The sequence below is a fragment of the Brassica rapa genome, chromosome A03 (assembly GCF_000309985.2).
Source record: "Brassica rapa cultivar Chiifu-401-42 chromosome A03, CAAS_Brap_v3.01, whole genome shotgun sequence".
NCBI lineage: Eukaryota > Viridiplantae > Streptophyta > Magnoliopsida > Brassicales > Brassicaceae > Brassica > Brassica rapa.
The window spans coordinates 16,915,325-16,941,998 of record NC_024797.2 but is presented as its reverse complement, the minus strand read 5'-3'; the positions used below and the strand labels follow the sequence as shown (position 1 = coordinate 16,941,998).

General features: G+C 36.7%; 6 protein-coding genes across 7 annotated transcripts; 3 read left to right on the top strand and 3 right to left on the bottom strand.

Annotated features, from left to right (window-relative positions):
- Positions 1–79: 79 nt before the first annotated feature.
- LOC103859339 lies at positions 80–3,888 on the bottom strand. The gene has a single exon (XM_033286390.1). The coding sequence runs from the start codon at positions 1,853–1,855 to the stop codon at positions 1,256–1,258; it is 600 nt and encodes a 199-aa protein (XP_033142281.1). The 5' UTR covers positions 1,856–3,888; the 3' UTR covers positions 80–1,255.
- A 1,105-nt stretch (positions 3,889–4,993) lies between these two features.
- On the top strand, positions 4,994–9,939 carry LOC103859338. Its single transcript, XM_009136852.3, has one exon. It carries the CDS (start codon positions 8,763–8,765, stop codon positions 9,684–9,686), a length of 924 nt encoding a protein of 307 aa, XP_009135100.1. The 5' UTR covers positions 4,994–8,762; the 3' UTR covers positions 9,687–9,939.
- A 1,096-nt stretch (positions 9,940–11,035) lies between these two features.
- On the bottom strand, positions 11,036–12,227 carry LOC103859337 (NADH dehydrogenase [ubiquinone] 1 alpha subcomplex subunit 1). Its single transcript, XM_009136851.3, has 3 exons — positions 12,008–12,227; positions 11,794–11,896; positions 11,036–11,276 (listed from the first exon to the last, which is right to left on the bottom strand). Exons 1-2 carry the CDS (start codon positions 12,113–12,115, stop codon positions 11,807–11,809), a joined length of 198 nt encoding a protein of 65 aa, XP_009135099.1. The 5' UTR covers positions 12,116–12,227; the 3' UTR covers positions 11,036–11,276; positions 11,794–11,806.
- Positions 12,228–12,550: 323 nt separating this feature from the next.
- LOC103859336 (putative zinc transporter At3g08650) lies at positions 12,551–15,788 on the bottom strand. The gene is made up of 6 exons (XM_009136850.3): positions 15,438–15,788; positions 14,551–15,100; positions 14,200–14,484; positions 13,990–14,118; positions 13,714–13,811; positions 12,551–13,629 (listed from the first exon to the last, which is right to left on the bottom strand). The coding sequence occupies exons 2-6, from the start codon at positions 15,010–15,012 to the stop codon at positions 12,813–12,815; spliced, it is 1,791 nt and encodes a 596-aa protein (XP_009135098.1). The 5' UTR covers positions 15,013–15,100; positions 15,438–15,788; the 3' UTR covers positions 12,551–12,812.
- Positions 15,789–17,846: 2,058 nt separating this feature from the next.
- On the top strand, positions 17,847–22,126 carry LOC103859334 (putative BTB/POZ domain-containing protein At3g08660). 2 transcript variants are annotated; one of them, XM_033288123.1, is made up of 5 exons: positions 17,847–18,274; positions 18,517–18,758; positions 18,867–18,933; positions 19,563–20,642; positions 21,201–22,126. In XM_033288123.1, the coding sequence occupies exons 2-5, from the start codon at positions 18,655–18,657 to the stop codon at positions 21,699–21,701; spliced, it is 1,752 nt and encodes a 583-aa protein (XP_033144014.1). In that variant the 5' UTR covers positions 17,847–18,274; positions 18,517–18,654; the 3' UTR covers positions 21,702–22,126. The 2 variants fall into 2 exon arrangements, with proteins under 2 accessions (XP_033144014.1, XP_009135095.1); XM_009136847.3 differs by having other exon boundaries at positions 17,847–18,758.
- A 605-nt stretch (positions 22,127–22,731) lies between these two features.
- Positions 22,732–26,368, top strand: LOC103859335 (mucin-5AC). The gene is made up of 5 exons (XM_009136848.3): positions 22,732–23,154; positions 23,411–23,519; positions 23,907–24,015; positions 24,150–25,028; positions 25,755–26,368. Exons 1-5 carry the CDS (start codon positions 22,983–22,985, stop codon positions 26,109–26,111), a joined length of 1,626 nt encoding a protein of 541 aa, XP_009135096.1. The 5' UTR covers positions 22,732–22,982; the 3' UTR covers positions 26,112–26,368.
- Positions 26,369–26,674: the final 306 nt, after the last annotated feature.

The following is a 26,674-nucleotide window of genomic DNA, read 5'->3' as shown; positions in this document are numbered from 1 at the left end:
ATTTGTTTTTTCCATGTTATAATAGAACATCCATGCATCACACACTCAACACTCAGTGCCCGGAGCCAGAAACTTTTCCTACTGAGGTCGGAAAAAAAATATCAAAAACAAAATGTTTAAATGACCAAAAAACTACAAATGTATTACACAAAAAAAAACCTACAAATGTACTATACTCTCAATCATAGCTTGAAACCTTTTTATAACAGTTTCATTGGTTACATTTTCAAGTATTTTTTTTAATAAAACAAATAAAATAATCATTTAAAAACTGATCACCGATGCGATTTCGTCATACTATCTTTACGATCTTCATTCCTGAAAAACATCTCTCAATGGTTGCAGTAGCAACGTGCAAAGTCAAAGATAACTTCAAGAGAGCCTGTACACCAAAGGTTGAGAAAGATAATTCTTGGTTTCTACCATTAACCGCAATAGATCTCCAAGATGTTTTACAAATACCCCTGTGGGAGATTAAGATAACTAATCTGCATTACCAACATCAAAGTCCTTTTTAATTATAGCAAAGACGGTGTTTATAAAATTTCTAATTTTCTGACCAAAACGAATTAATATTAATGCTGATTATATACATGCATGTAGCTAGAGTCTTACAATATGCCTTATGATATGTAAATGTTTTGTCAGTACGTAATCGTTCAAGCCATGTGGACGTGGAAGTGGAACACAGAGAATATCTATTTATTCATATGATATTTGATTTAGCCACTTCTGTTTCAAGTTCGTCTTTTCGGTGGCGCGTTAAGAGAAATCCTAGTAAATGATCTTCGTGAAAACTCCTATAACAAAGACATTTACTCTCGAGGTCGAAAGCAGTGTCACCGTCGACAATGTCAGAGCCAATATTCAAGCCAAGGAAGGTATTTTTACTAGGAGTGGACACAATTACTTGCTACTCAGCTAGTACTTCTTAAGTTATCCGTACATGATTCGTAAAGTATTCATCTTGATAATGGTGATGTTATATAGATTACAATTGCAAAATTTCCAATAAGTCATGAATGGCTTTTGATTAGTCCAAGTTAACTAAGGATATGTATGACTAATTTTAATAGCTCTCAAAATAAATGGTAAAAGCAAGAAGTTAACATGTCATTAAACTCAGAACGTGGAGTCTTATATATGGGACTTACAATACCATTACTTTATTTTAATGGCTCTAATACCATTAAGAAAAAATTAAGCAAGAGAATTAAGCAGGAAGAGTGGAAACCCTGGAATTTGTAGAGAGCTCCTAACTGCGGTAATTATATACAATGATAAAAAAGAAGAACAACCAATAAACTCCTGCAAGAATCATAGCCACGTTTATACTGGGGAGATAAATAAAAATATAAGTGCCAAAAAGGCAACATAACCAACCGCAAAGAAGCGTGATATAAGCATTCTTCATCTCCATCCTAAACTTATCTGATAGCTGAATCAGACCTACCCCACCAGTGAACAACGATATGGTGAATAACGACATGTATAACAATACGTCATGATCCACCAAAAGTGAATACATTGACGGAGATGTCATTAACGCTAATATGGAAAACTCCGCAAAGAGAAACTGAGGAATCCTCTCTTTGTTTGTAGTAAAATCCTTGTAGCAACCAGTGGAGGGAGGAGGATCGGTGAATAAGAGATACCTGAGTACCGTCACTGCATAGAATGTTGTGGCACTCACTGCGCAGTCCCTGAGGAAAGGAGACGATCCTGGTGACTTTGCCCCAGGTGGCCAAAGAAGATTGAGTGATATGGAGAGGCCAAAGAGCGAGAGTATAGCCATTACATACCATATTTCTCGGCATACAATCACATCTCTTCGACTCATTTCAGTCTTCTCCATCGTATAATATATATTTCTCTTCTCTCTTTCTATTTTTCCTTTCTTTATGGGTTTTATCGTAGCTTATTATACATATATATATATACCTTAGATATACGGACTAGGGATAGGGACTGAATTAGGGTTATTGAGTGGTTTTAGGTTAGGCAGAATAGAGAGATCTTCACAAGATCACAACTGACAAATAAATTATAAATAACTAAATCAATACGTACTTATCCGTTTGATAATACTCAATTAATAAAACAATTAAGACTATTCGGAGAAATAAGATTTCCAAAAAAATCTTCGATGATTAAAAAAAGTTAACACTCATAATTATGTCAAGAAAATTGAAAATCTTATTACAGAAAATCTGGAACGGGTGTAGCGTATCTAATTAGGCGTAATTCGTATCACTTTTAATTAAAAAGTTGTAGTCCGTGCACATGGAGGACTATTTAGTTCTAGTATCATATATATATTTTAAGAAAAATGATTAGGTGTAATATACCCAACAGAAGCTCAAATTTGTAATTTACCCTTATGTGACTCAATTGCCAAAACCATGTACATTTCAGGCTTGGAAGGACGAGAATGTCCATGCTTTTGGAGAACCTGGAACAGCCAAGGTAAGAATTGTGTCAGAAAATAGATTCATGGTGCATAGTTGTTCGCAGGCGTACACCGGTCCATAGATAGCATTATCACTTAATTTTTTATTTAATAGATTTAATAGTTAATAGATTTGATTATAACATTTGAAACTAAAAAGATATTAATTTGATTATTATTTTTCAATTTTGGATGTAACTTTTTGTTAATTTTTGAAATAAAAAAACTTGACATGTATTTTAAGTGAGTAGCAAATCATTTTCTGTATAGTTATATGTATATTATATGAACTTAAAGTATAAATAGTATCAATATAAATATATATATATATATATATAAAAATGTTAGTCTCACTCTTAAGCTATCAACGTGGAAACTCACTCTCTGACAGGCTGACACGTGCCCATCTTCTATTAAACGTTGCATTTCATTAAAGTTGTCGCAATGTTTATGGGTTTCATTTTATATGGACTTTGTTTTGGCATTGAACATGGCCCGGTCTGTGGCAGTCCTACCGCACTCTAAACGCTTTGTCTCATTTTTAGGGTTCTTCTCATTAATCGATCTCCGCCATTCTAGATACTGATCTGTCGGCGTGACACGAGAAAGAACACGAAAGAGACATGAACTCGGCAGCTTGACACGAACGCGGCAGTGTTTAAGTCGGCGTTACACGAATACCGCGGCATAACTCTGGATCTGAGAGATGGTGGAGGAGGCCGATGGTGAATTGGAGAGGAGAGAGAGGAGAATCTGAGGTTGGTGAAGATAGGAGAGCAAGTGAAATGGAGAAGATGAACTGTGAGGAGTGGATGACGAAGGAAGTGAGAGGAAGGAGATGATGGAAAAGTAATGGAGCTAACACCATTTAAATGAATATAATTAAGTATTATAATATAGATAATTAAGTATAAGAACTGTATTAAATTATCCATATACTGAAATTAAAATAATTATATGGTCCAATCCATAACGGATAAAACCTCAGCCCTAGCGCCAAAAAGTTGATGGAGAAACCGAAAAGGTGACGAATAAAGAGGACTGAATACATGAGTAGGTTATATTTTTTGGCTTGCTGACATGGCATCTTAAAATTATTTGACTAGCCTGAATATTTTCACCTATGTTAGCTTAAGAAAACTTTTTTTTTTTTTGTAAACTAGCTTAAGAAAACTTCAAATTAATCTGTTTGATATGTTATGGTTTGGTGCGCTTTACTTTCGTAAAAAAGAAAAGACATGCGTAATACAAATCTATACTATTAAAGCAGGATCCTATTGTCATAATTACCTTAGGGGCATGTTTCCTTCACTAACCTTGCATGTTTCATTAAGGGCAATTAAGTAATATTAATAACAAATCTATATTGGGTCATTATTTTTGGATCCAGCCCAAATCAAATCTCTCTTGGGCCATTTGGACCTATTAAAAAATCAGATTCAATTCTCACTTTTTTTTTTCCTTTGGGCCATTGAGTCCAAGTTCAAATATTTTTTTTTCAACTATTCTTAATTATTATTTTTTTCTTTTCTTAATATAATTTAAGCATTCATAAAAATAATTGAATTTTTTTATTGAAAAGTATAAATCTTTATTAAAAGTATATACTTTTTTAATTAAAATATTAACCCCATAATAAAATTAATTTATCAGAGTTATACCAACTTAATTCATTAAAAAAATAAAGTTTAATTTTTTTAACATAAATAGTCATTTAAAATGAAATACGATAAATAAAGATAAAATTTTTAAGTCTTTTATAAAATAAAACGCAAATATATGAAAATGTGACATTTACTAAATATTTGTCAATTGAAAAAAAAAACAAAAATAAACCCGCGCTTTGAAAGCGCGGGTCAAAATCTAGTCTACTCTATTAAAATAGAGTCCTATTTTTATCTACCATACACAAGTCTATGTTATACCATTCATTAGAAATTTAACTAAACATTCTAAAATTACTCATATATAATATTCTCCTAACAAAAAAATATACATCTAAACAATAATATTTCTAAAAAAAGATAAATATATTGTCATTAGGTAATTATCATTTGATTGTTTATCATATTTAATATAGATCATATTTTATATATTTCAGTAACTAATTTGAAATTAAATAGTATAGCCTAATTCTTTTTAAATTATCAAATTAAATTTTTAGATAAAACCAAATAAACAATTTTTTATTGGTTGTAACATTTTATGTTTGATATTTTAGTAAAAATAAAAACATTAAGCTGAAATATAATATATTAAATAAATAATATTTTAAAATATAAAAAAAATCAATTTATTTACATAAAAACATTTCGAGAATAAAAATTTCTAAACAAAGAAGCTAATAATTTTTTATTAATTCATATAAAACTAATGTTTAATATTAAACTATTAATATTGATGTTACATTTAAATAAATAAACAAAAATACTTCATTAATATATGATTTGTATAATATCATCAAACAAATTTAACAAATAAAAAATTTTAAAATAAAAAATATATACATAAAATTGATATTAAATATATTTATTTATAACATATTTAATATTTTAAAAGTTAATTTAAAAATATAAATATATTCGCACGGATGTGCGGGTTAACATCTAGTATAATAATATTTCAAAACAACTTAAAAGTGCACATTATTACTGACGAATAAGCCAAATCAATGGCTATTTAATCGATTATTCCAAACCACACAAGTACACAACAAAACATTTAAACGCATACACACCCAGAAATTCAAACACAAATATCAATGCAAGTGCAACTGATCGAACAGATGGTTTATTCCCAAGCAGCACAAGTCGTCGTTCAAGCTTAGCAATCGTAACAGAAACAAACTCTACTAGTCATGTCACATTCGCCGTGGGCTGATCCATTACCCACGCAAATACTGCTGCATAAATCATGTCCTGCTAAACAGAGGTTTCGCGGTAGAGTTTTGCTTGGTTTTCTCAGGCATTCACGAGCTTTTCCTTTCGGTATCCCTGAATAGAAATGCACACACACACACATATATATAATTTACATTATGTATTGATAAAATAATTTGATAGTACAAAATGCAGACAATTAACTGATTTTGTTTGATTCATTTAATATAACTTTTATTACCTGTGGAGATCAATAGAAAGATCATCAAAAGAGATACGATGCATATGCTCTTCTTCATGTTGTTTCTGTATCTCTTCTTTAGTTCTGATACTTTGTTTATTTATTTTCTTCTTAATATTCACAAACTTACATGAGAATACTAGGGTTCCATTTATACTGAAAATTCGTTGATTTTTTTTTATTAGGTTCGATGTATGTTGGTAATGATGGATAATATTATATGCTGGCCACTATCTCAATCGTTCAAGCCTTCAAGGTGTGTAGAGCCATTATTTGTTAAGTACTTCCAATTTTAAAATCATATCTTTCTCAACTTTTTTTTATGTGCGTGTTTATTTTCTTCATATGTTTTTGGGTTTTTCGTGTGTTAAGAGTATGTTTAAGCCGGCGCCCAACGTGTTATTAATAAATGTTGATATGTATATTTGACAATCAAAGGGATACGCACAACCCATAATCTTGAGCATGCGATTAGTAGAACTTAAATCATGGTTAATTCCACGTGGCATTGGCTATGGTGATTGTATCGTATATTAAGAGATAATTTGATAGCTTGATTGCAAAGGGATTTGATTAAGACATTAACGTGATCACCAAAACATATAGAATTAAATTACAATGATATCTTAATTAATACAAATTTTCTCATATTGGAATCTCCAAATTATAGATATCCAGTTTGACTTGTAAATCAGAGACGATAGTCACTGGAATATTGAATACAAATAGCTCCAGTTATAGTATTTAGCAAGTTATCAAATTCCATTTACCGATGATACACAACTCAGATTGTCAACCTGAACATACTCACCTCTGGGAATCTGGAGATGATTTTCTAAATATTTGCTCTACATTTCTGCAGCTAAAGCAACTGAACCAAGTTGGCTTCAACTGTTCTGAACACACTCACCTCTGGGAACCAAGTTTGAGGAAGCTGATACTCTCTGTTAAACGACTGCAGATTCGAGTAGTTTTCAACAACCTTGGCGTCGGGTCCAGGGTGAATCTTGTTGATAGCATTGCATAGTATCATACCGTTTCTCAAGCAAGTAACAAACTCTTTCTCAGACGGCTGACTCGGAATACGGAGTTCACCCACTGCAGACTGAAGCCATTGCACGGCTTGAAATCGCCTCGACGCTGCAACAAAAGAGAAGATCAGCCACAAGCGAATCAGAGTCAGAAATCTTTCTTATGATCTTTTGTAACGAACGGCTTTTCTTTAGGCTAAATGAATCTCATGCAACCCAGTCACTGGAATCAAACCCTATAAAAGTTGAAGGAAGGGATCAAAAGTGAGATTGCAGATCAAACGATAGTAGTCTTCTTCCGCTGTTTTGTTTATGCACTGTGTATTGAATTTTTAGGGCTCGGCCTGAAACGTTTATTGTCTTTGAATTCAAATATGGTAAATCAGCTTTATATTTTTGTTTTCTATTAAATATACAAACTTTTTAAATTTGCAGATTTTACACATCGATTTAGATGATATCAACTATGTTTAGCAGAAGTGAAGATAATGTTAGTGTTTAATTGAGCATGTGGTTAAACTGCGAAGAATTTTTTTTTTTAAATGTCCTCCGATAGATTATATTGTTAGCTTTCTTTTTCATTACGCTTCAATAGTGTAAAATTTTTTTCTGATGTAATTTCAATTTTTTTAGCATAGTAGAAAGAATATATGTAGAACTTAATTCATAACACTAAACTTATTTACCATAGTATAAATTAACCTTGAATCATAATCACTACTATCAAAGCAAAGAACAAGAATTAGAAATGCATAACACTAAACTAATTCAAAAATCAGAAACTTGTTTAAAATTACGTAGTTTTCTTCGTCTTTTTTCACGACATGTAGATCGACTCCACTTTGAATTGAAATAAAAAAAATCAAAGTAAAGAAGAAGGAAAAAAAAATATTTTGGATAATAAAAGAGGTTGGAACAGATTAGAGTGCCAAACTCGAATTGAAACTAACTCAAATTAATTTCAGTTGGCTGAGGGTGAGCATGCTTTTCACAGTTAAACCACTTGTTTAATTTAAACATTGTCTTTACTTCTGCTAAACATAGTTGACGTCGTCTAAATCGATGTGTAAAATCTGTAAATTTCAAAAGTTTGTGTATTTAAAAGAAAACAAAAATTAGTTTGTGTATTTAATAGAAAACAAAAATAGTTCGCGAATTTTATTAGCAAATAAAAAATAGTTTGTGTAATATTAAATTCTAATGCCGCCATCGTCACTATCGTTTAATATAGTTAACGCGTTAACGCGTAAAACTATGCGTAAAACCTGCGAATTTCAAAAGTTTGTGTAGTTAATAAACAATAAAAATTAGTTCGTGTATTAAACGAGAATCCAAAATAGTTCATGTATTTTATTAGCAAATGAAAATTAGTCTGCATATTTTTTAAGGAATTTTCCCTTTATACGTGTACTTGAATATTAAGGTACCCAGTAAAAATTTACTTTCTTTCCGGTAAAATGATTTCATCATAAGGCTTGTAATGGGCTAATACATATTTGTTTATGGGCCGAAAGAAACAGTTAAGGCCTCAAGAGTCCATATCTTTGGAATAAAAAGCCCGAATTTATTTCTCGCAGTTAGATCTACAACATGATTCGCTGGTCACAGTAGACAATTGGGCCAAGACAATGAATGGAACAATGTTCTTTAGTGTCCACGCGATAATGAAAGTATATTTATTTTATACACAGTATATGAATACAGATACAGAAATACAAATACTGTAAACGGACAACTGTTACGGCGACACTAAATGCCGCAATATGATTGGTGAAAAAGTAAAGTAAAGTAAATAAAAAAAGGTTATGAATGTGAAGGGCATATTTTATGGGAATTATTTATATTTAAAATGGTAAAAAGGAGAAAAATCAGATGAACAGGCTGTCTAGTTCTTGTGAACAAATGTGACTGACGACAACACTCTTTGTCCTTTTGCCTCTCTCTCTCTCCTCCACCAGCAAACCATTACTCCTCTCTCTCCTCCGTGACTCCGTCCTCCATCGCTGCAACCCCTCATTCCTCGATTCAATTCTTCCCTTTTCCAATCTTTACTTGAAACCCAACCTCAAAGTTCCAATCTTTACCATTCTTGAAGACTTCACGGCGAGTTTGTACTGAGTCACACGTCTCTGACTCGGCCCTGGGGAAGAAGAAACCCAACAATGGGGTTTCTCTTTAGTCTCCAGGTGCTTCTCTTTCTCAGTCTCTCTCAAAAACTCTCTGCTCAGCCTCCTCCGACCAATGTGACTTCTTCTTCTCTCGACGCCCTTCTTCAAGATTACTCCTTTAGAGCTTTCGTTCGTCCCCGCACCGGCATTCTCTACGACGCCACCGTTCCTTCCAATTTCACCGGGATCAAACTCGCCGCCATGAGGCTCAGAAGCGGAAGCTTCAGAAAATACGGAGTATCCTCCCTGAAAGAGTTCTCAATTCCGACAGGAGTCATCGTGAAGCCGTACGTGACAAGGCTCGTTCTTGTTTATCAGAACCTAGCTAACTACTCTCAGTTCTATTACCCTCTTCCCGGCTACGACTACGTAGCTCCCGTGCTGGGACTCCTCGCCTACGACGCTAAGAATCTCTCCGCCGTTAACTTACCGGAGCTGGAGCTAACGGCGTTAAACGATCCCATTAAGATTGGTTTCGCCGATCTTGAACGTATCCCGCAAGGTTCTGGCGCTAAGTGCGTTAGTTTCGATTCGCGAGGGAAAGCCACTTTCAAGGACTCGGTTCAGAACACGTGCGAGACTGTGAATCAAGGGCATTTCTCTGTGGTGGTGAAGTCTGTGGCGTCTGCTCCATCTCCAAGCGAGGGAAGAAAGAAGAAGAAGGAGGAGAGGTCTGAGGATAGTGCCAAGACTTGGATCATTGTAGGATCAGTGGTTGGTGGGTTGATACTATTGGGGCTGTTGGTGTGTCTTGTTATGAGGTGTCGGAGTTACAAGAAGGATGAGAAGATTAGGGAGATGGAGAGAGCTGGAGAGGCGGGGGAAGCTCTTAGGATGACTCAGGTTGGAGAGACGAGAGCACCGACAGCTACTACTACTCGTACACAACCTATGCTTGAGACTGAATACGCAGCTTAGAGGAAAACTTTTGATTGTGGTTTTGTGTACATCTTCATTATTGTTAGAGTTCAGCTTTGATCCATCTGTTACTTGTCTTCTGGTAAAGTGTTTTTTTTCTTCTGATTATTATTTTTTTTTAGTTGTGGTTAGCAAGTTGATACGGTACATTCATCTTGATTCTCTACGAGTGATTTTAAGGAAAATAAGTGTTTATTGTTTAGCCTCTCAAATCACAACTTTGATGGAAGATAGGGATTGTTTCTGGAACACACTCACATTGTTTGCTTTCTAACTACTTTTTTCTGTAAAGCTGTTATCTCTTTTGTAATAATGTTAACATCTTTTGACAGCTTAAGAAGATGATGCTCCATTCTCAACTTTGAGTTTATCATTCTTCAAATGTTAGTAGTAGTGTGTCCACATTCATAATGTCATTCAGAATTGTCTCGCCTGGTTGCTCTTCATAAGACTCGTTATGGTTCTCATGTAGCAGCTACCTCTGAGAAACATAGCAGGCAAAAAGTTTTGAGTCAAACGTGGAATAGCCTGGCTTTGTGTCTTCTTGTGCTATGATTGCATAGTTTCATGTCAACAATGTTAATTTACTCTGACATCTGTAGATGTATCAGAAGATTCTTAATGTCTTTGTCTCATCATTGCGAGATCTTAGTACTGGATCTGAAAATGAAGATAAGAGTGCATTGTATTAATTGTGTTCCAAGGACATCCAAAATGATTGCCCAAAAGGAAAACTATTGTTGTAGAATATTCGTCCTTTTTGTTCCTTGTCTGTAACTTTGGTTGAATAGAACAGAAAGGTCTCAACGGTAAAATAAAAACAATCTTCGTTTTCACTAAAGAGTAAGAGATTCCTTATTAGGTTCACTCATATTCAGGTGTGGCTAATCAAATCCTATTGATAATGGAAGGTGTTTTAAGGAGAAACTGAAAGTGAATCTACCCAAGACTTTTTTGGTTGGTACGAGCAACTTGATGGCATGAAACAAAAACTCTTCTGAACAATGCAATTAAAAAATGGGCTGCGTTACAAGAATCAAGAATGGACCATTTTGGAGAAAAAAGTCAGAAGAGACCCAGTTGAAAGGGACATAGCGAGAGGACTACCTCATGTGAATCTGCAAGCAGAGACAGAGGCTTTGACCTTTATTAACAGGCACAGCCATATAAAACCATGTGATTCAGCATCACAAGCTTCGCTGGACTCAACTATCTTCAAAGTCTCCCCGTTCCCATCTAATATACACTCAACAATCTGCACACATGAGATCCTACTCCCAGCAAACCGAGGATGTAATTCCTCTTCTTTCTTTTTTTACCATCGGCACTTTAAAGTTTTTGACGAGCCATTTTTCAAGATAATTATTCATTCACACAACAAAGAGTGTAAGTTTCAGTGTCTCATACAACTTAAAAGCATGTATTATATCACAAACAGAGATATGTTATAACCAAATGCCATTACGGTCTGAATTCTAAAAGCAGGAAAAAAGAAATCAAACGGGAATAACAATATGAGACTCTTCAGCTTCTTCTTCTTCTTCTGGAATACACTTTATTTGTGTGCCCACAAATGTTCACCTTACGCCCCTACATTAATCACCATGTTACTCAAGAGTTACATCTCAAGCCAAAAGGAGAAAACAGAAAGCAGCAGGAAGGATTCTCTACGCCGAGAAAAAAAAGAAAACCACTTCCCTAGAGCTCAGCTATGACAAAGAAATAAGCACAGCTACAAACTAACCAAACCATAAACATGATCGTAGTCATTCCTAGACAGGAGACAGGACAATACAAGCTTCAAGAACAAATAGCTAAACAGTGCCGATGATAGTCTATATAGCAGCAGAATGGCAACCAAACCAACACGCTGAAGCTTCAAAAACGACAAAGAACTAAACAGTAGCTATTATCCACAAAGTCTTATCTTTTTAATCTCTTTAACGCAATTTTCATTTTCAAGAGCCCAGAGAACAAAAGAGCTATTCAGTAACTAATCACACCTTTACAAACATTCACTGGCACACTAATAGGCTTGTGAAGCAACAAAAACTAGTGCATAGAGAATATTGATCCAATAACCACTTAGAGAAAGAGGAACACAGACCTGAGGGATCAGATCATGAGGAAGGAGTTGTGGCTTTCTCGACGACTTTCTTGTCGCGTCTCTCCATGGCGACATCCCATTCATCGTGGCCTATGTGCTTCGGCTGTTTCAATCCCAATTTTGAAATCATCAAAACCACAAACGATGAATGAATTGCTCTAATTTAGGATCAAACCCTGAGAGAGAGAAGAAGGGGAAGGGGGAAGAATCATACACGGCCATGATAAGCTTTGTGGATGTAGTACTGAGAGTTTCCCATGATGCAGAGCATCCCTCCGATGATCCCCAGAGGCAGAGCTGCTTCTAGCCACACCAACGACATCTTCTTCTTCTCCTTGCCTTTGTGATTCTACTTCTCTCTATCAAAGATCCAAACTTCACCAGCTAATCAATCATCTAAGTTTCAGATCACTGATTCAATCAATGAGCTTTGGGCTTTATAGTCCTTTGGGCTTTTTGTTCAGTAAACTTTACTCTTAAAGCCCAATACATCTATTTGAGGTTGTTTTATCCAAAATTTTAACAACATTAAACCGAAATAAATAAAAAAATTCAGTAGGATTTTCAGAAACCAAACTAACCAAATATTAAATTAAAATTTATTTCGGTTAATTCGATAAGATTTATGTAGAATTAAATTAACCGAAATAAATAACTCGAACTAACCGAATATGCATGCCAATAGCCATTTTTGTTGTTTTATTTATCAACATTACCAAGAAAATAAATTCAGTAAAAGGTCTTAAATTACGAATGATGAAAGAAAGAACAAACACTCTCATAAATAGTTGTCAAAAGTATTTGCTGTTATCCTTTTGTTTTTGTTTTTGTTTTTCCAGTAGATTAGAGCTAAAACAAAGCCCTATCTACTTAATCTCATAAAACATATCCTAAAATCCGACAAAGCTTTGTATAGACACACGAGTTAAAGGGTCATGAAACTATATGTAACTATCTTACACCAGAATCAGAGAGTGCATATGCTCACAAGAAGAGCCTCTTTACTTTCAAGAACCCAATCATCTAACAGCCTCAGGTGCAGAGTTGCAATACGGCGTGTGCAAGCAGACCAGTCTAGTGAAAGTCAGACACACAACAGCACACGCAACTCCCAGCACCATCCCCACACTGCCTTTCCTTCTCTCTAACCTCACCGCTCTCTTAATCACCTGCCAGAAGCTAGGCAGCAATCCACCGCACGCCACCATCATCACGTGGTCCAGTCCACTATAATCTATCCCAGCTAGTATCGATCCTATGGCTGATACAGGTCCCACAAAACCAATCAAAGCAGCTGCTGCAAGAGCTGCATGCCAACTGTCTGTAGCTCCGAACACGCAGCTTGCAACCGCTGTTCCCCTTGGGAGCCCGTGTAAGGAAACAGGGAGTACCATGTGTCTGCCGAGACCGTGAGCACTTGGAGCAGCGACCCCTAGAGCAAGCCCCTCGGCTAGCGCGTGGAAACCAACCGCTCCACACGCTAATAGTGACTGGAGTGTTATGGCACTGGTTGGAAAATTTGTTACTGGGGTTATTAAACTACCAGCTCGAGACTTTTTCCGAGAAGTAACATTCAGGATGGTTGAGCTTATGAAATGGCTCAGCACGGCTCCAAGAGCAAGTAGACTAACCAGAGGGATGAATCCCATTTTTGCAGAGAGCAGCAGCTGAAGCGGACGCCAGAGACCTAGGACAAACGCAATGCCTGAGGCTACTCCCATGAGAAGGGCGTGCTGGAGACGGAAGGTGAGCGCCGATGCAACCAGAAACACTCCCCCAAGCAATGGGCCTAGACCAAAGAGAAGTGAAACGAAGAAGCCAGAAGCATCCTCTGAGCTGCAGATTGGAGAAAATGAATCCTTTTTAGTTAAATTTAAGAACACAATCAAATGCAACATCTTATAAATTCCACTGTTTTACTTGTAATCATGCGTGAAGTTTTCGAAAAGAGTGCTGAGAGCTTCCATGGATGCTACTGATATTGTGGCTGAAGATGCCACTTGCGACGGAGACGCTTCCTGTTGTGTTTACAGAGAAGAGAAATTAAGTCAGTCATCTTCATGTGATAGGAACATCACCAGAGGTCATTAGCTCAACTGGAAAGGACCGTAGCATTGTGTCAGAGGTCCCCAAGTTCGAGTGACCGAGACGAAACTAATATTACATATGTGGGAACATCAACAACATGCAATTCACCTTGAATGCATCAGGAAGCACTTCAGCAATAACCATCCAAATCATACACCCAGCCGCAAACCCAGTGCAGAAAGGCAAAAACTTGCTGAACGCATCCGCACATAAAAAAGCTGGCACTGCAACGATAGGCTGGTAAAAGAATCAACAAGAATCAGTAATCAGTTATGCAGAAAAAGAAATAAGATCACAGACACATCAATGGATTATTACCTGAGGTAAGGATGTGATTATACTCCAGAGCATGGCGTTTTGTGGAGAGACACCTCTCGATGCAAGCACCATGCTAACAGCCAACCCTTCTGGAATATTATGAACGGCTATGGCTAAAGTCACCAGAAGCCCTTGACTAAAACCTTTTGAACCAGCAAAGGACACACCAACCCCTGATCCTTCCCCGAAAGAATGAAGTGTCATGATGCCTATGACGAGAACAACTTTCGCTGCATCTGCACCTTTAATATCCAGCATGCTCACCTCACCATATTGTTCAAGAAACTGCCAAAGGTAAAATGAGTTTTCAATATGTTGTTGGAGAGCCTTTAAGAATCACTTTCAGGTTACCTGCTTGCAGAGCCAAATGAACAAAGCACCGGCTAGAATCCCAGTAACAACCCAGTTTCCAGAACCATGCTCTTGACCCTCCTTCACAAGATCAAAGCTAGCAGCCAACATCACACCAGCCGCCATGCCGTTGCATATCCCAGCCCATTGAGGATCAAGCTCAACAAAGAAGAAAGGCACTGCACCCAAACCAGTAGCAGCAGCCATCGCCAAGGTGAACAACGCAACTGTTGAGACAGAAACTTTGCTGTGACTCCCTCTCTTGTTCTCACCCATTCCAACGTCACGTAACGTTTTCTCTACACCACTTCCATCTATAACGTTCCGTCCCATGTCTCCATGAGGAGCAGTTCTTACTTTATGTGAGATCTCCCATTGAGGGTCTGCGCCAGTGTTCCCAATGAACACAGCAAGATATAAGAGTAGAAGTAGCATGAGTTTTGTGCAGCCTGAATGCATCATTTTGATGCTGCTTACAAATCTAAAGGAGACCAAATAAACTCTGAGGCTTTGTAGAATCAAAACTGCATCAAGAGGAGGTCACTGCTTCCTGTTTTAACACATCACAAGAACGAATTTTCAACTCACTGAAACTGTGCCATAGACAGAAACCTACATTGATTATGTTTCCTATGTGATCAAAACAACCTCTTTTGGGTGAAATCATTTAAACCAAATAGAAACAACATAAACCCATTAAAACAATTTGCAGATAAATAAGAATAGAATCATCATTCAGAAACCTAGAACAACAAAGCAGCAACCTTTATCACCCAGAATCGTCAACCAAATCGCAATTAGCGAACCCAATTGCAGAAAATCGCGATTCAATCCACCAATCTACATAATTTAGACTAACCCATACGAACCCAGATCGAAGAACTCACCAGCACAGGGTAAAAATGGGAGCTTTGGAAAATGTTGGATCCGTTGTAACATGAGCGAGATTCTAGCCGATGAAGAAGGATTGTGGTAAAGTAAGGATGGATGAAAAGCTTTGGACTGGCGTTTGATCCCTTCTAGCTTAGGAGACTTTTGGGATCAATCATTTCATTCAAGTAGTCAAAGAATTAGCCCACAGATTATTCATTCAAAAGAAAAAAAAAAAAAGAATTAGCCCACAGATTTATACATTTTTAAAGAAAAATATTTAAATTTTATTAACCAAGATAATTGTAAGTAAGTCCCTCAAGTTTACTAATCTCATAAAAGAGTCGGTAATTCTTGTAAAAAATGAAATTGACGTCAAGAATGTTGGGTTAGGAGGAGATACACTGGATATATACAATATACTGGCATTTCTTTCTAATCGTGAGTTCACGTCTGCTGTTATGTATTTCTTTTTCGGATACAGCAGTATACATGCTTCATTTACCTAATCATGTCCACGCTACTTGATAAATAAGTAAGTTAACTATATATAACTTTTGTATGATATTTTACTATAACATCTTAATGTTACACTTTAACATAGTATGTTGCAGACAGGAAAAGAAAAAAACTACATTACACATCATCAAGTTTGGCTGATGAATATGCATGAGAAACTACAACAAGAACGTACCAAAACAAATCACATTTATGAATTATGTGATTGAGATATATATTTCCCAAAAGTAGATCATTTAAACTCTGTGCTTTGCTATTTGTTTGTTCTTCTTTTGCGGGTTTTGGTCTGCCAGCTAATTTCCTTGCTCACTTCTCAATCCATTTTTGTTTCAACAAGCTGATAGTGATTTTGGATAAAATTCCACAAAAATAATTATGGATTTGTTTCGAGGACGCAAATGGTTATCATTCATGGCACTTTTGTCTTGATAGTTAAATAAAGATACAGAAATCATAAAATCATACATTGAAATCTCCTGGACATTTTTTCTCTCCGTAATCTCCTCCAAGTTTGGAATCAATATTTCGATTTAAAGAATAACCCTTTGTCCCAAAGATGGTTTAAAACCATGACACAAAGGAACCAACCCCCTTAGAGCATGGTCATCGGTGAAACCTCACCAGAATAATCAGATGTTTAGGGCACATACACCATATTATTTTACATTACAAATTTCCATTATTTATATTTTTGCTAAATTAGTTTAGGGTACTAAATAAAATTTCGCGTTTGAAAGTGATACAGTTTTATTATTAATTAAATTTTAAATCAGATAAAAATATTGAACTAGTCATTTAGTAACACATGTTAGGATAGTGCCTATGGTTTTTTTTCTAGATACTTTACTAGAGACTACCGATAATGTTGCCCTTACATTTGTTGTGACTGAAAATCCATTGTGCTCAATCAAACGCACAAGATCTATAGATGCATCGACAACTTTCATATAACGTAGCAACAATCAAATAATATATATAACCCCATATTGGAAAAGCGATCAATAAAATATCAATTTGAAGCTATAGCGAATTAGCGAGCACTATATCATCGATATGAGCCACCCAATAGACAAGTGAATAAACGAGTAACTTCACTCTTACTCTCTTGTATAATATTTTACATTTTATACCCAGGGATAACAATTATGTGGTATAGAACGCTACACCTAATCAACTTTAATTTGGCTAATGGACATGCATATAAATGAAAAATCATGAGAAACTACAACAAGAACGCACCAAAAGAAAAACAACACACAGTGATGCATGCTGCATGCATTAAGTGATTGAGAACTTATGTCTGTCCCAAAAGTAGATTCTTTAAGCTCTGTCCTTTGGTATATGTTTGCTCTTCTTTGGTGGTTTTGGTCTGACAACGAATTGCTTTCTCATTCTCATTCCAATCTGTTAACCAAAAAAAGGTAATACGTCTTTTGCTTCAACAAGTTGATAGTGTATTATTTGGAGAAAAAATATCACCAAAACAATGAGTTTCTTTACGGTAGGGCATGATTAATGGAGGGTTCTTAAGGTGGGGTTCTAGCGGAATATAAAAAACCGTCTCTTAATTTTTAATTAAAAAAGCTAAGAATTGGCTCTTGAATACGATATTTAAGAGCCGGTTCTTAGCTTTTTTTAGTTAAAAATTAAGAAACGGTTTCTTATATTTCGCTAAGAACTCTACCCTAAGACAGTGGCGGAGCCACATTGTGTGAGAGGGGGGGCATTTGCCCCCAACAACTTTTTTAAATTCCATGTAAATCTCTCAATAAATTCAATATGCCCCCATTGTTTTGATCAAATATACTTCTAATCCATCAACTAATTTTACTCATGCCCCCAACAAAAAAAATATCTGCCTCCGCCCCTGCCCTAAGAACCCTACATTAGTCATGTTCTAATGTTTTTTTTTAGTATCATGTATGGTTTTAATTAGTAAACGTGATATTACTCTACTTTGAAGTTTGGTGCAATATAATTGAGAGAGCTGCAGTAAAGGGAATGTGTACGTCTCCAAGATAGACCAGAACAATAATGGAGTCTTTATGGAGTTCCGTGCCACACTCTCTTTAGCTTTTCTCACGTACCTTGTGAATCATTCTAATATAGAAATAGAATATGCATCATTGCATGTTTCTTTCTTTAGACGGATTGAGTCACATTTAAGTCGGTAGTAAAAAGACAAGAAAATAAACGTTTTTCTTCTTCATTTGGAGGAACGAGTTCGGACCAGGCCGGGACCAGACAACACTAATACCTGATAGATTTAACTCCTTGCGCTAAATCATTAACCCAATACACCATTGGGAGAAAAAGAGTTTAAAACTTAATTAAGGTAACAATATATATTTGTTTTTGGGTCAGAACCGGTTTCGGGAACTTTCAAAATTACAAAATCTCGTCTTGATTAGCGTTTAACTTTTTATTTTGTTTAACATCTTATAAAGGAAAGTATTTACATTTCAAAATCAAAGATGATCAGAACTATTTCCCTTTATGTCTTTTTGTAAATAAAGGCTTTCCTCCTTCACATCACTCGAGAATCTTTATTCTCTAATACTTTCTTTACTTACCAAGAATGCAACAGCGTCTGCGTCTGCACACAAAGCAAAAATCATAGAGACGAGAGACTTATCTCTAAAACCCCTTGGATAGTATTGTTTTCGTTACAACGAGTCTCCACGCGATCTGGAGAACAAGACAGCGTGGTTCAAGATGGCTGGTATTTCAAACAGACCTTTGTCTCAATCTTCTTCCTCAACAAGCTCTACTTCATGTAACAGTCGCTCCTCTATTCCTCCTCCCACCTTTTCCACCTGGTTCGTCCTCTCTCTACATCCCAAGTCTTGTCGTCTCTCTTTAGCTCTACTGTATTCATTTTGCTCATATCAACGAACAGTTTGATTTTGATTATGTGAAACTTGCAGTATATTCTCTGATGTTGCCGGAGACATCACCGTTGTTGTTGGTGGAGAGTCTTTTCTACTCCACAAGGTTAGTGAGTGCACACAAGCTTATTCTACAACATATTTTTCGACATTAAAAATGTTTCTAAAAAATATATATATATTGATTTAAAAATCCCAAAAGGGCATCAATGTTGATTACAACTTCTGTTTCAACCAAAATGATCTAAATCGAAATATAGCAGAGCTCGGTTGATGCGCTTCTCACTTACTAACTCTACCATCAGGGGTGGTCTTGGTCTCGAGCATAGCAAAGTGAAACATTGGCATAAGGCCCAAACTTTTTTAAAAAAATTACATAGAAAAAGACGCCCAGATTTGTAAAAAGAAAAATTAAAAAAAAAATCTTACTAAATTGTTCGTTACTTCCAATATCCCGGAGATGCCCCCTATCTACCATCCTTAATTACCAATAGTCGTTCTCAACCGTTGAGGTTTACCACAAAACCATTAAAAATGTCAAAACTAATAGATAGAATATATCCGAGTTCCACATTGGATATTAGACTACAGAAAACTAATACACATCTGGTTCAATTATCTATTCATATGAAGTTTTTTGGGAAAAAAATATTTAAACAAATATTAGATCCAAAACTAACAATATCATATTTAGCTTCTGGTCCGTCATAATAAACAGTTTTTTTTATATTGCAGTTTCCACTAGTAGCTCGGTGTGGGAAGATGAGAAAGATGGTGAGAGATCTCAAGGACAATTCAAGTATCGAGCTAAGAGACTTCCCTGGTGGACCTCTAACTTTCGAGCTCGCCATGAAGTTCTGCTACGGCATCAACTTAGAGATAAACCCCTCCAACGTGGTCGACCTCCGCTGCGCAGCAGGTTACCTAGAGATGACCGAAGACTACAAGGAAGACAATCTCATCTCTCAAACCGAGAGTTACCTCGACAAGACAGCTTTCCGCAACCTCAAGAAATCAGTTCAAGTGTTAACCTCATGCGAGAGGCAAGAACTGTCGGAAAAGTTCAAGATTCCTGACAGGTGCGTGGAGGCCATCGCCATGAACGCTTGCAGGGAGCAGTTAGTATCGAATTTATCAGAGGAGCTAAAGGGGAGAGACTGTCTCGCGTGGTGGATCGAACAGCTCTCTGCTCTCGGCATTGATTACTACACAAGAGTTGTGTCTGTGATGGCCAGAACAGGTGTCCGGTCCGAGAGCATCGTTGCTTCTCTGATGCATTACTCTCAATCACTAAAAGGTGTTATTGTTGACCGCAACTGTCAGGGGCAGAGAGAGATCGTTGAAGCTATTGTAACCCTTTTGCCGAGTGACGAGAGAGGAACAATCATCCCTCTCAGCTTCCTCCTTGGGATGTTAAAGATTGGAATCACATTAGGTATAGAGATCTCTTACAGGCTTGAGCTAGAACGTAGAATCGGACAGCAGTTAGAGAGCGTGTCTCTTGATGATCTGCTTATACCTTCTGTCGGAAGGGAAGAGGCCATGTATGATGTGGACACTGTGCATAGGATACTCGCGTGTTTTCTCGAGAGGGTTGATGAAGAAGATGAGGAGAGTGGTTGTGATTCAGACTCCACTGGTCATTACCATGGTTCGTTGCTGAAAGTGGGACGGATCATCGATGCGTACTTGGCTGAGATCGCACCGGATCCCTACCTGAGTCTACATAAGTTCACAGCTATTATAGAGAGTTTACCTGATTACGCACGGATCGTTGATGATGGGATATACAGAGCCATTGACGTGTATCTCAAGGTAAGTATCTATATAATATGCAATTAACAAAATTAATCTGATTTTATCTATTTAACACTCAAAATAACTGCAACTTAATATACATCAAAATAAATAAATAAATAAAGAGAAATACTTTATGATAGCACTTTTTATTTTGTATATAGCACGCAAGGGAAAATTTCCAAATATAGCATCAGTTAAAAATTTAAAATACATTTTTACTTTATCTTTAGCTTTAATGATTAGTGTTTATTTTAGAATTTATTTAGTGGAATTAGAAGGAAAAAAATCCAGAGCTTAGCGTAATTTAATCATTTTATTATTTAAATAATGTTATTTTACGAATATTTCTCTTTCAATACAATTTTGTCATTAATTTATTTTGTGAAATATCTAAAAAAAAATCACATAAATGAATGGGTTAGAATTTTATACATATAACACTATATGTATTAGATAATAAGTTATTTTGTAAATATTTATACTCATGCATGAAGAAGAAATCACTTAATTTCTTTATATTGTGAAAAACGTATGATTATTAGACTAATAATAATCAAATATGATATCATTTAGGCTCATCCATTAATGACGGAAGAAGAACGTAAGAGTCTATGCAAGTTCATAGACTGCAACAAGCTTTCACAGGACGCAAGCAACCACATGGCGCAAAACGACCGTCTTCCTGTGCAAATGGTAGTACGTGTTCTCTATTCAGAACAGCTGCGGCTCAAGAAAGCTCTGTCGGGAGACTCAGATGAAGGTGTACTAGATTTGTCTTCGGGAGTTCTGAACCGAGCGGTTTCTCCAAGAGACAACTACGCGTCTCTGAGGAGAGAGAACAGAGAGTTGAAGCTGGAGATAGCGAGGATGAGAGTGAGAGTTAGCGAGTTGGAGAAGGAGCAAACGTTGATGAAAGAGGGAATGATGGAGAGGTCTGGTAATAGCGGTGGAACGTTCTTGACGTCATTGTCTAAAGGGATTGGCAAAATTGGGATATTCGGTGGTGAAAATCGGCAGAAGGTTAACCGGAAATCGAGGTCGGTTTCGGAGAGAAAGACAAGTCGAAAGGGGTAATAGAAATGATGATGGTGGTGATGATGACAATTGACAAGTCGTAAGTAGTGTGAAACGTCAAGGTTGCTAGCTATATCTACAGAGAAAGAGACAGAGTCACATGTAGAGGGTGGTGTACTGGGCCGGATAGAGTGTGGAGTAGACCCATAATAGAACCAATGAGGTATCGTTTTCAGCCTATAGAAAACAGAGGGGTATAATTGTGGGTTGGTTTGGGTCCAGGCCGTCTCTATCATAAAAAAAAATAAAAAAGTATTAGAGAGAGTTTTTCCATTGGGTATCTCATATATTTATATTAGTATAATTTTATTTTATTATATGACTAAAATCTAGATATATAAAACAAAACATTTATATACATATAAGATATGAGTCTTTCATATGTTTTGTAGAATTCCTATAAGAAAAAAAAATGATTCTTCACATTATACTTTTTCCAAATTCTTCACAAATTTTTTTTTGATAACCATGGGAATTCGATAACTGAAGTCAACTGACTAGTCCCACGAAGCCCACAGCACTCCATGTATTTTTGTGATTTAACGCTAGTCCGGGTGACCACACAAGATTTCGAAACCGGGTCCATATTTGGGGCTGTTACTCCCTCAAAACCACTAGTCCACCACCGCGTGGTTAATTCATTCACATTTTCATGCCATTAGTTTTTATTAACTCTCCAAATGAGGTAAAGGAAAAATATACTAGTGCTCTAGAAACATAATCAATAAGATGTGTTGCTTAGTCAGTTATGGTTTACCATATTATCAACAAATATTTTTAATTGTATTTGTAAGAGAGAAAGAAGAAGAAGAACCAATTATATATTAAAAAAACTGGTTTTGGTTTGTTAATAAATCAAAAGTGATAGGTTAATGAATATTTGGTAAACTGTAATATTCTAATATAAATGTTAGTTACTGTGAAAACTGAAAACCTTAACTACATGACCTGTAATAACAAATTAGTTGGAAACCCATCTTGTATATATTTACTCTAGTTGAGTAGTGATCCAAGAAGAACACCACGTGGGGGTCTAACTCAATACACATTCATTAGGAAACTTCCTTTCTTTGTCCGCCTCATAAATAATTTTTTTTTTAAAAGGAGAGCGCATGATTGATGAAAGATGAACATGCAGCGTGATACCATTAGATATTAGTTCAATCATCTCTCAACAACTTCGAAGTGACACATTCATATATCTCCTACACATTGCCTTTCTTGTCTCTTCAGATCTGAGTTTCTCTTTCCTCTCTCCAATGGCGTAGCCTGTAAGCAACAATGAACAGGAATCTTAGAGAGTCTGTTAGCGGTGGGAGGAATGCTCCGGCGATCTCACAGTTTCGCAGAGGCAGTAACAACGGCTTCTCTAGAGATTCCGATGAGAATCTTGATCTATTCTCCAAGATCCGTCGCTCTTTCCCCTTGTCATCCACCGACCATTTACCCGACGGTTCGTTTCAGATTCACCTTTCCTTTTATAGAAACTTCGAATTTCAAAAAATATAATCTCCAAAAAAAAAAACTGAAAACGATGTTAGTTTCGAACTGTCTTCGTCTCCTAGATTCGATCTCTGTTACTTTCTCTATTACAGTGATTTGAAGAGACAGCGCTGTCTTTTTTTTTTTTTTAAGTACATACTTTCGGACCAATGAGAAACTGTTGGATCTTGTTTAACACTATCTCTGCGTTTTGTTTTTAATTCCAGTTTCTGCGAAACTAGGGAGGCTCTCTGTCGGATCTAAACCAACTGCTAAAGGTAAAGGTGGTGATGATCTCTTGTCATCAGCTGAAGTAGGCAAAAATGATTATGACTGGTAAGTTCCATCTTCCCAATCTCTAGTCAGTGTCTTCCCAAAATAAAATGATCCAATCAAATAGTGGATCATTTTATTTGTGGATTTTCCACAGTGTATGCTGATATATTGGTTACCTGCACTTGGGAGTGTTGATTTTTTCGGATGTTGGATAAATCGATAGGCGATAACTAAACGTTTTATAAAGGATTATTGGTTAAACGGATGACTAGACCGATTTTTTTGAACGTCTAGATCGATTATTTAAAAATTTGGTTAAGAGAAATCGTTTCATTTATGCATGAATTGTGTCGTCTACACCAATTTTTAGAACACTGGTTTTTTCTCTTAGTTTTTGCTTTTGTGAGTGTTTAAAATCTTATTGGTAAATTCATTTTTTTGCTCTAGGCTGCTTACTCCTCCTGGAACACCTCTTGGGAACGATTCTCATTCATCTTTGGCACCTCCAAAGGTTACATCTTCCGCTAGAGCTAGTTCTGCTTCAAAGACATCAAGGGTATGAACCAAACCCTCTAAGTTTTCTTCTAGAACCTCAAAAAATTTCTTCATGAGTTCTACTTTCTTGAAATAGAAACTACATTACCTTATTCATCATATAAGAGTATACTCTTTTTATTGTTCCTTTTACAGCTTTCGGTTTCACAGTCAGAGACCAGTTACCATCCCTCACGTCCTGCTAGAAGTAGCTCACTGACTCGCCCATCCGTTTCTAACTCAGGCCGTTTACCATCTTCCATCCTGAACACTAGCTCAGCTTCAGTCTCATCCTACATCAGACCTTCATCCCCTAGCTCCCGTTCCTCATCTTCAGCTAGAACTCCCACTCCCACTCCCACTCGTACTACTTCCCTCTCACGTGCCTCGACTCCATCAAGAATCCGTCCAGTGTCATCCACTTCATCTCTGGACAAGACCAGACCCTCCCTAGTCTCAAGACCATCTACTCCAACTTCTAGAACACAGTCAAACTCACCAAACGTAGTTTCTTCCAGACCAAACTCTCGCCCTTCAACCCCTACGCGTCGAAACACATCCACCTCAGCAACAAATGGTCGTACCGCACCTTCACTGTCTAGGCCAAGCTCTCCTGGACAACCTAGAGTCCGAACCACCACCACCACCAACACACAACAGCCAATTGTGCTACCAGACTTCTCTCTTGATGCACCACCTAATCTCAGAACAACTCTCCCGGGAAGACCAATATCAGCTGGCAGGTCTAGGCCTGTTGCAGCAAAGGCAAGTCCAGAACCCAAAGGTCCCATGACGAGAAGGAACTCATCTCCTGTTGTGACGAGAGGAAGACTCATAGAGAGCCAAGGAAAAGGCCGTTTGAGTGGTAATGGACAGCAACATAACACAGGTGCACCAGAGCCGAGAAGGATTTCAAATGTTTCAGACGTTACTTCACGGAGAACCGTGAGGACTTCTTCAACTGTGATGGACAATAACAATGGGCTTGGGAGGTCATTATCAAAAAGTTCACTTGATATGGCCATTAAGCACATGGTACGTTTATCTCTTGTGCATCTGAAGTGTTTTATCATGCTGTTCAAAATTTGAAATTATACTAAACTTTTTATTTAAAACTTAAAATATTTTTAAGAATTTTTAAACAAAAGTTAAGTTTTTCCTTAACTATTTTCTTTAAACAAAAATCAAAATTTTAAATTTCAATAACATAAAATATATTTTCTTATTTAGTTGTACTATTAAAATTATCTATATTTAACTTATAATAACAAAAAGTCTAGTCTATATGTAATATTTTTATAAATATATTTATGTATATAGATAAAATATTAACCACAGGGTGGTGGGCTAGTGGTCTTGAGGTAGTTAACACACCAATACGGACCCGGGTTCGAATACCCCCTGTGGCCACGGAATGCTTTACGCCCTCCCCAAGTTTAAAGTTATCGCGGCGTTGGTGCTGGGTCCTTGGGTAATGGGTATTAGTGCCGGCTGGTTCCGGGCCAGGGGGATTAGATGGTTGGCAATCGGAAACCATGTGCGGATTACGGGCCTTTGGGCAAACGGAAACCACGTGCGGATTACGGGTCACCTTTGAACCTCCTGTTAAAAAAAAAAAAAAAAAAAAAAAAAAAAAAAAAAAAAAAAAAAAGTATATAGATAAAATATTTTTTTTAAAAATAGGGGGTCCCACAAAGTTGGAGGCTCCACTGAAATGTTTCACATGAATGCCCTCAAACCCCGCTCTGATTGTGTGTGTAGGACATAAGAAACGGGAAGAGTAACGGTTGCGCACTATCAAGCACCACGTTATTCCCTCAGAGCATCAGACAAGCCTCGTCCAAGATCCAGCCAATCCGTTCAGGGAATAGCCTTTCGGATTCTATCAGCAGCAACAGCGCAGAGAACGGGAATGAAGCAAACGAGGGAAGAAGACTGATGGGGAAGTCGAGCGATATGAATATGTATGAGAGCTCAAGGTATGACGCGTTTCTGTTGAAAGAAGACGTGAAGAACACAAACTGGTTGCATAGCATTGATGATAGGTCGTCAGAACATGGACTCATGTTTGATAATGGAGGATTCGAGCTGCTCCCTGAGCCTTTTGCCCCACTATAACAATACACACACCGCAAGTAAACAACTTATTTTTCTTTTTAAAACCACTTCTCTTTATTTTTCCTACACTGCTTGTTTGCTTGTTTAATGGTGTGGAAAGAGACAGACTAATATGTAAGGCTCTAGTGGTTTGTAACTTTGTGGTTCTTGAGTTGGGGGGGCGGCTTCAGTTCTCTCTTCTCGGAACTTATCATGTAAAGGATCTTGATTCTTGAAGAAAACAATTAGCATGTGAAAGAGGAAAGAAAGGTACTTCACACAGGCTACCGTGAATCAGAGACATACCTAAGTTAATAATCGATAGCAAAGCTCAACCAACAATTCCAGTAGCTTTTATTTTATTTTTTTGGTCACACACTACTTCATTAAAACTCAAAAGAAAGGTTACTCTCCCTCGAGGGAGAACGAGTCTACAAGGGCGAGAGCTGACTTTGCCACCAAGTCAGTCTTTGAATTGTTTAAACGAGGAATAAAGCAGAAGGAAATAGAATCAAACAAAGTACTGACATTCAATAGTGACTTTGTTTGATGTATAAGAGATTTCAATTGTTGACCACAAAAAA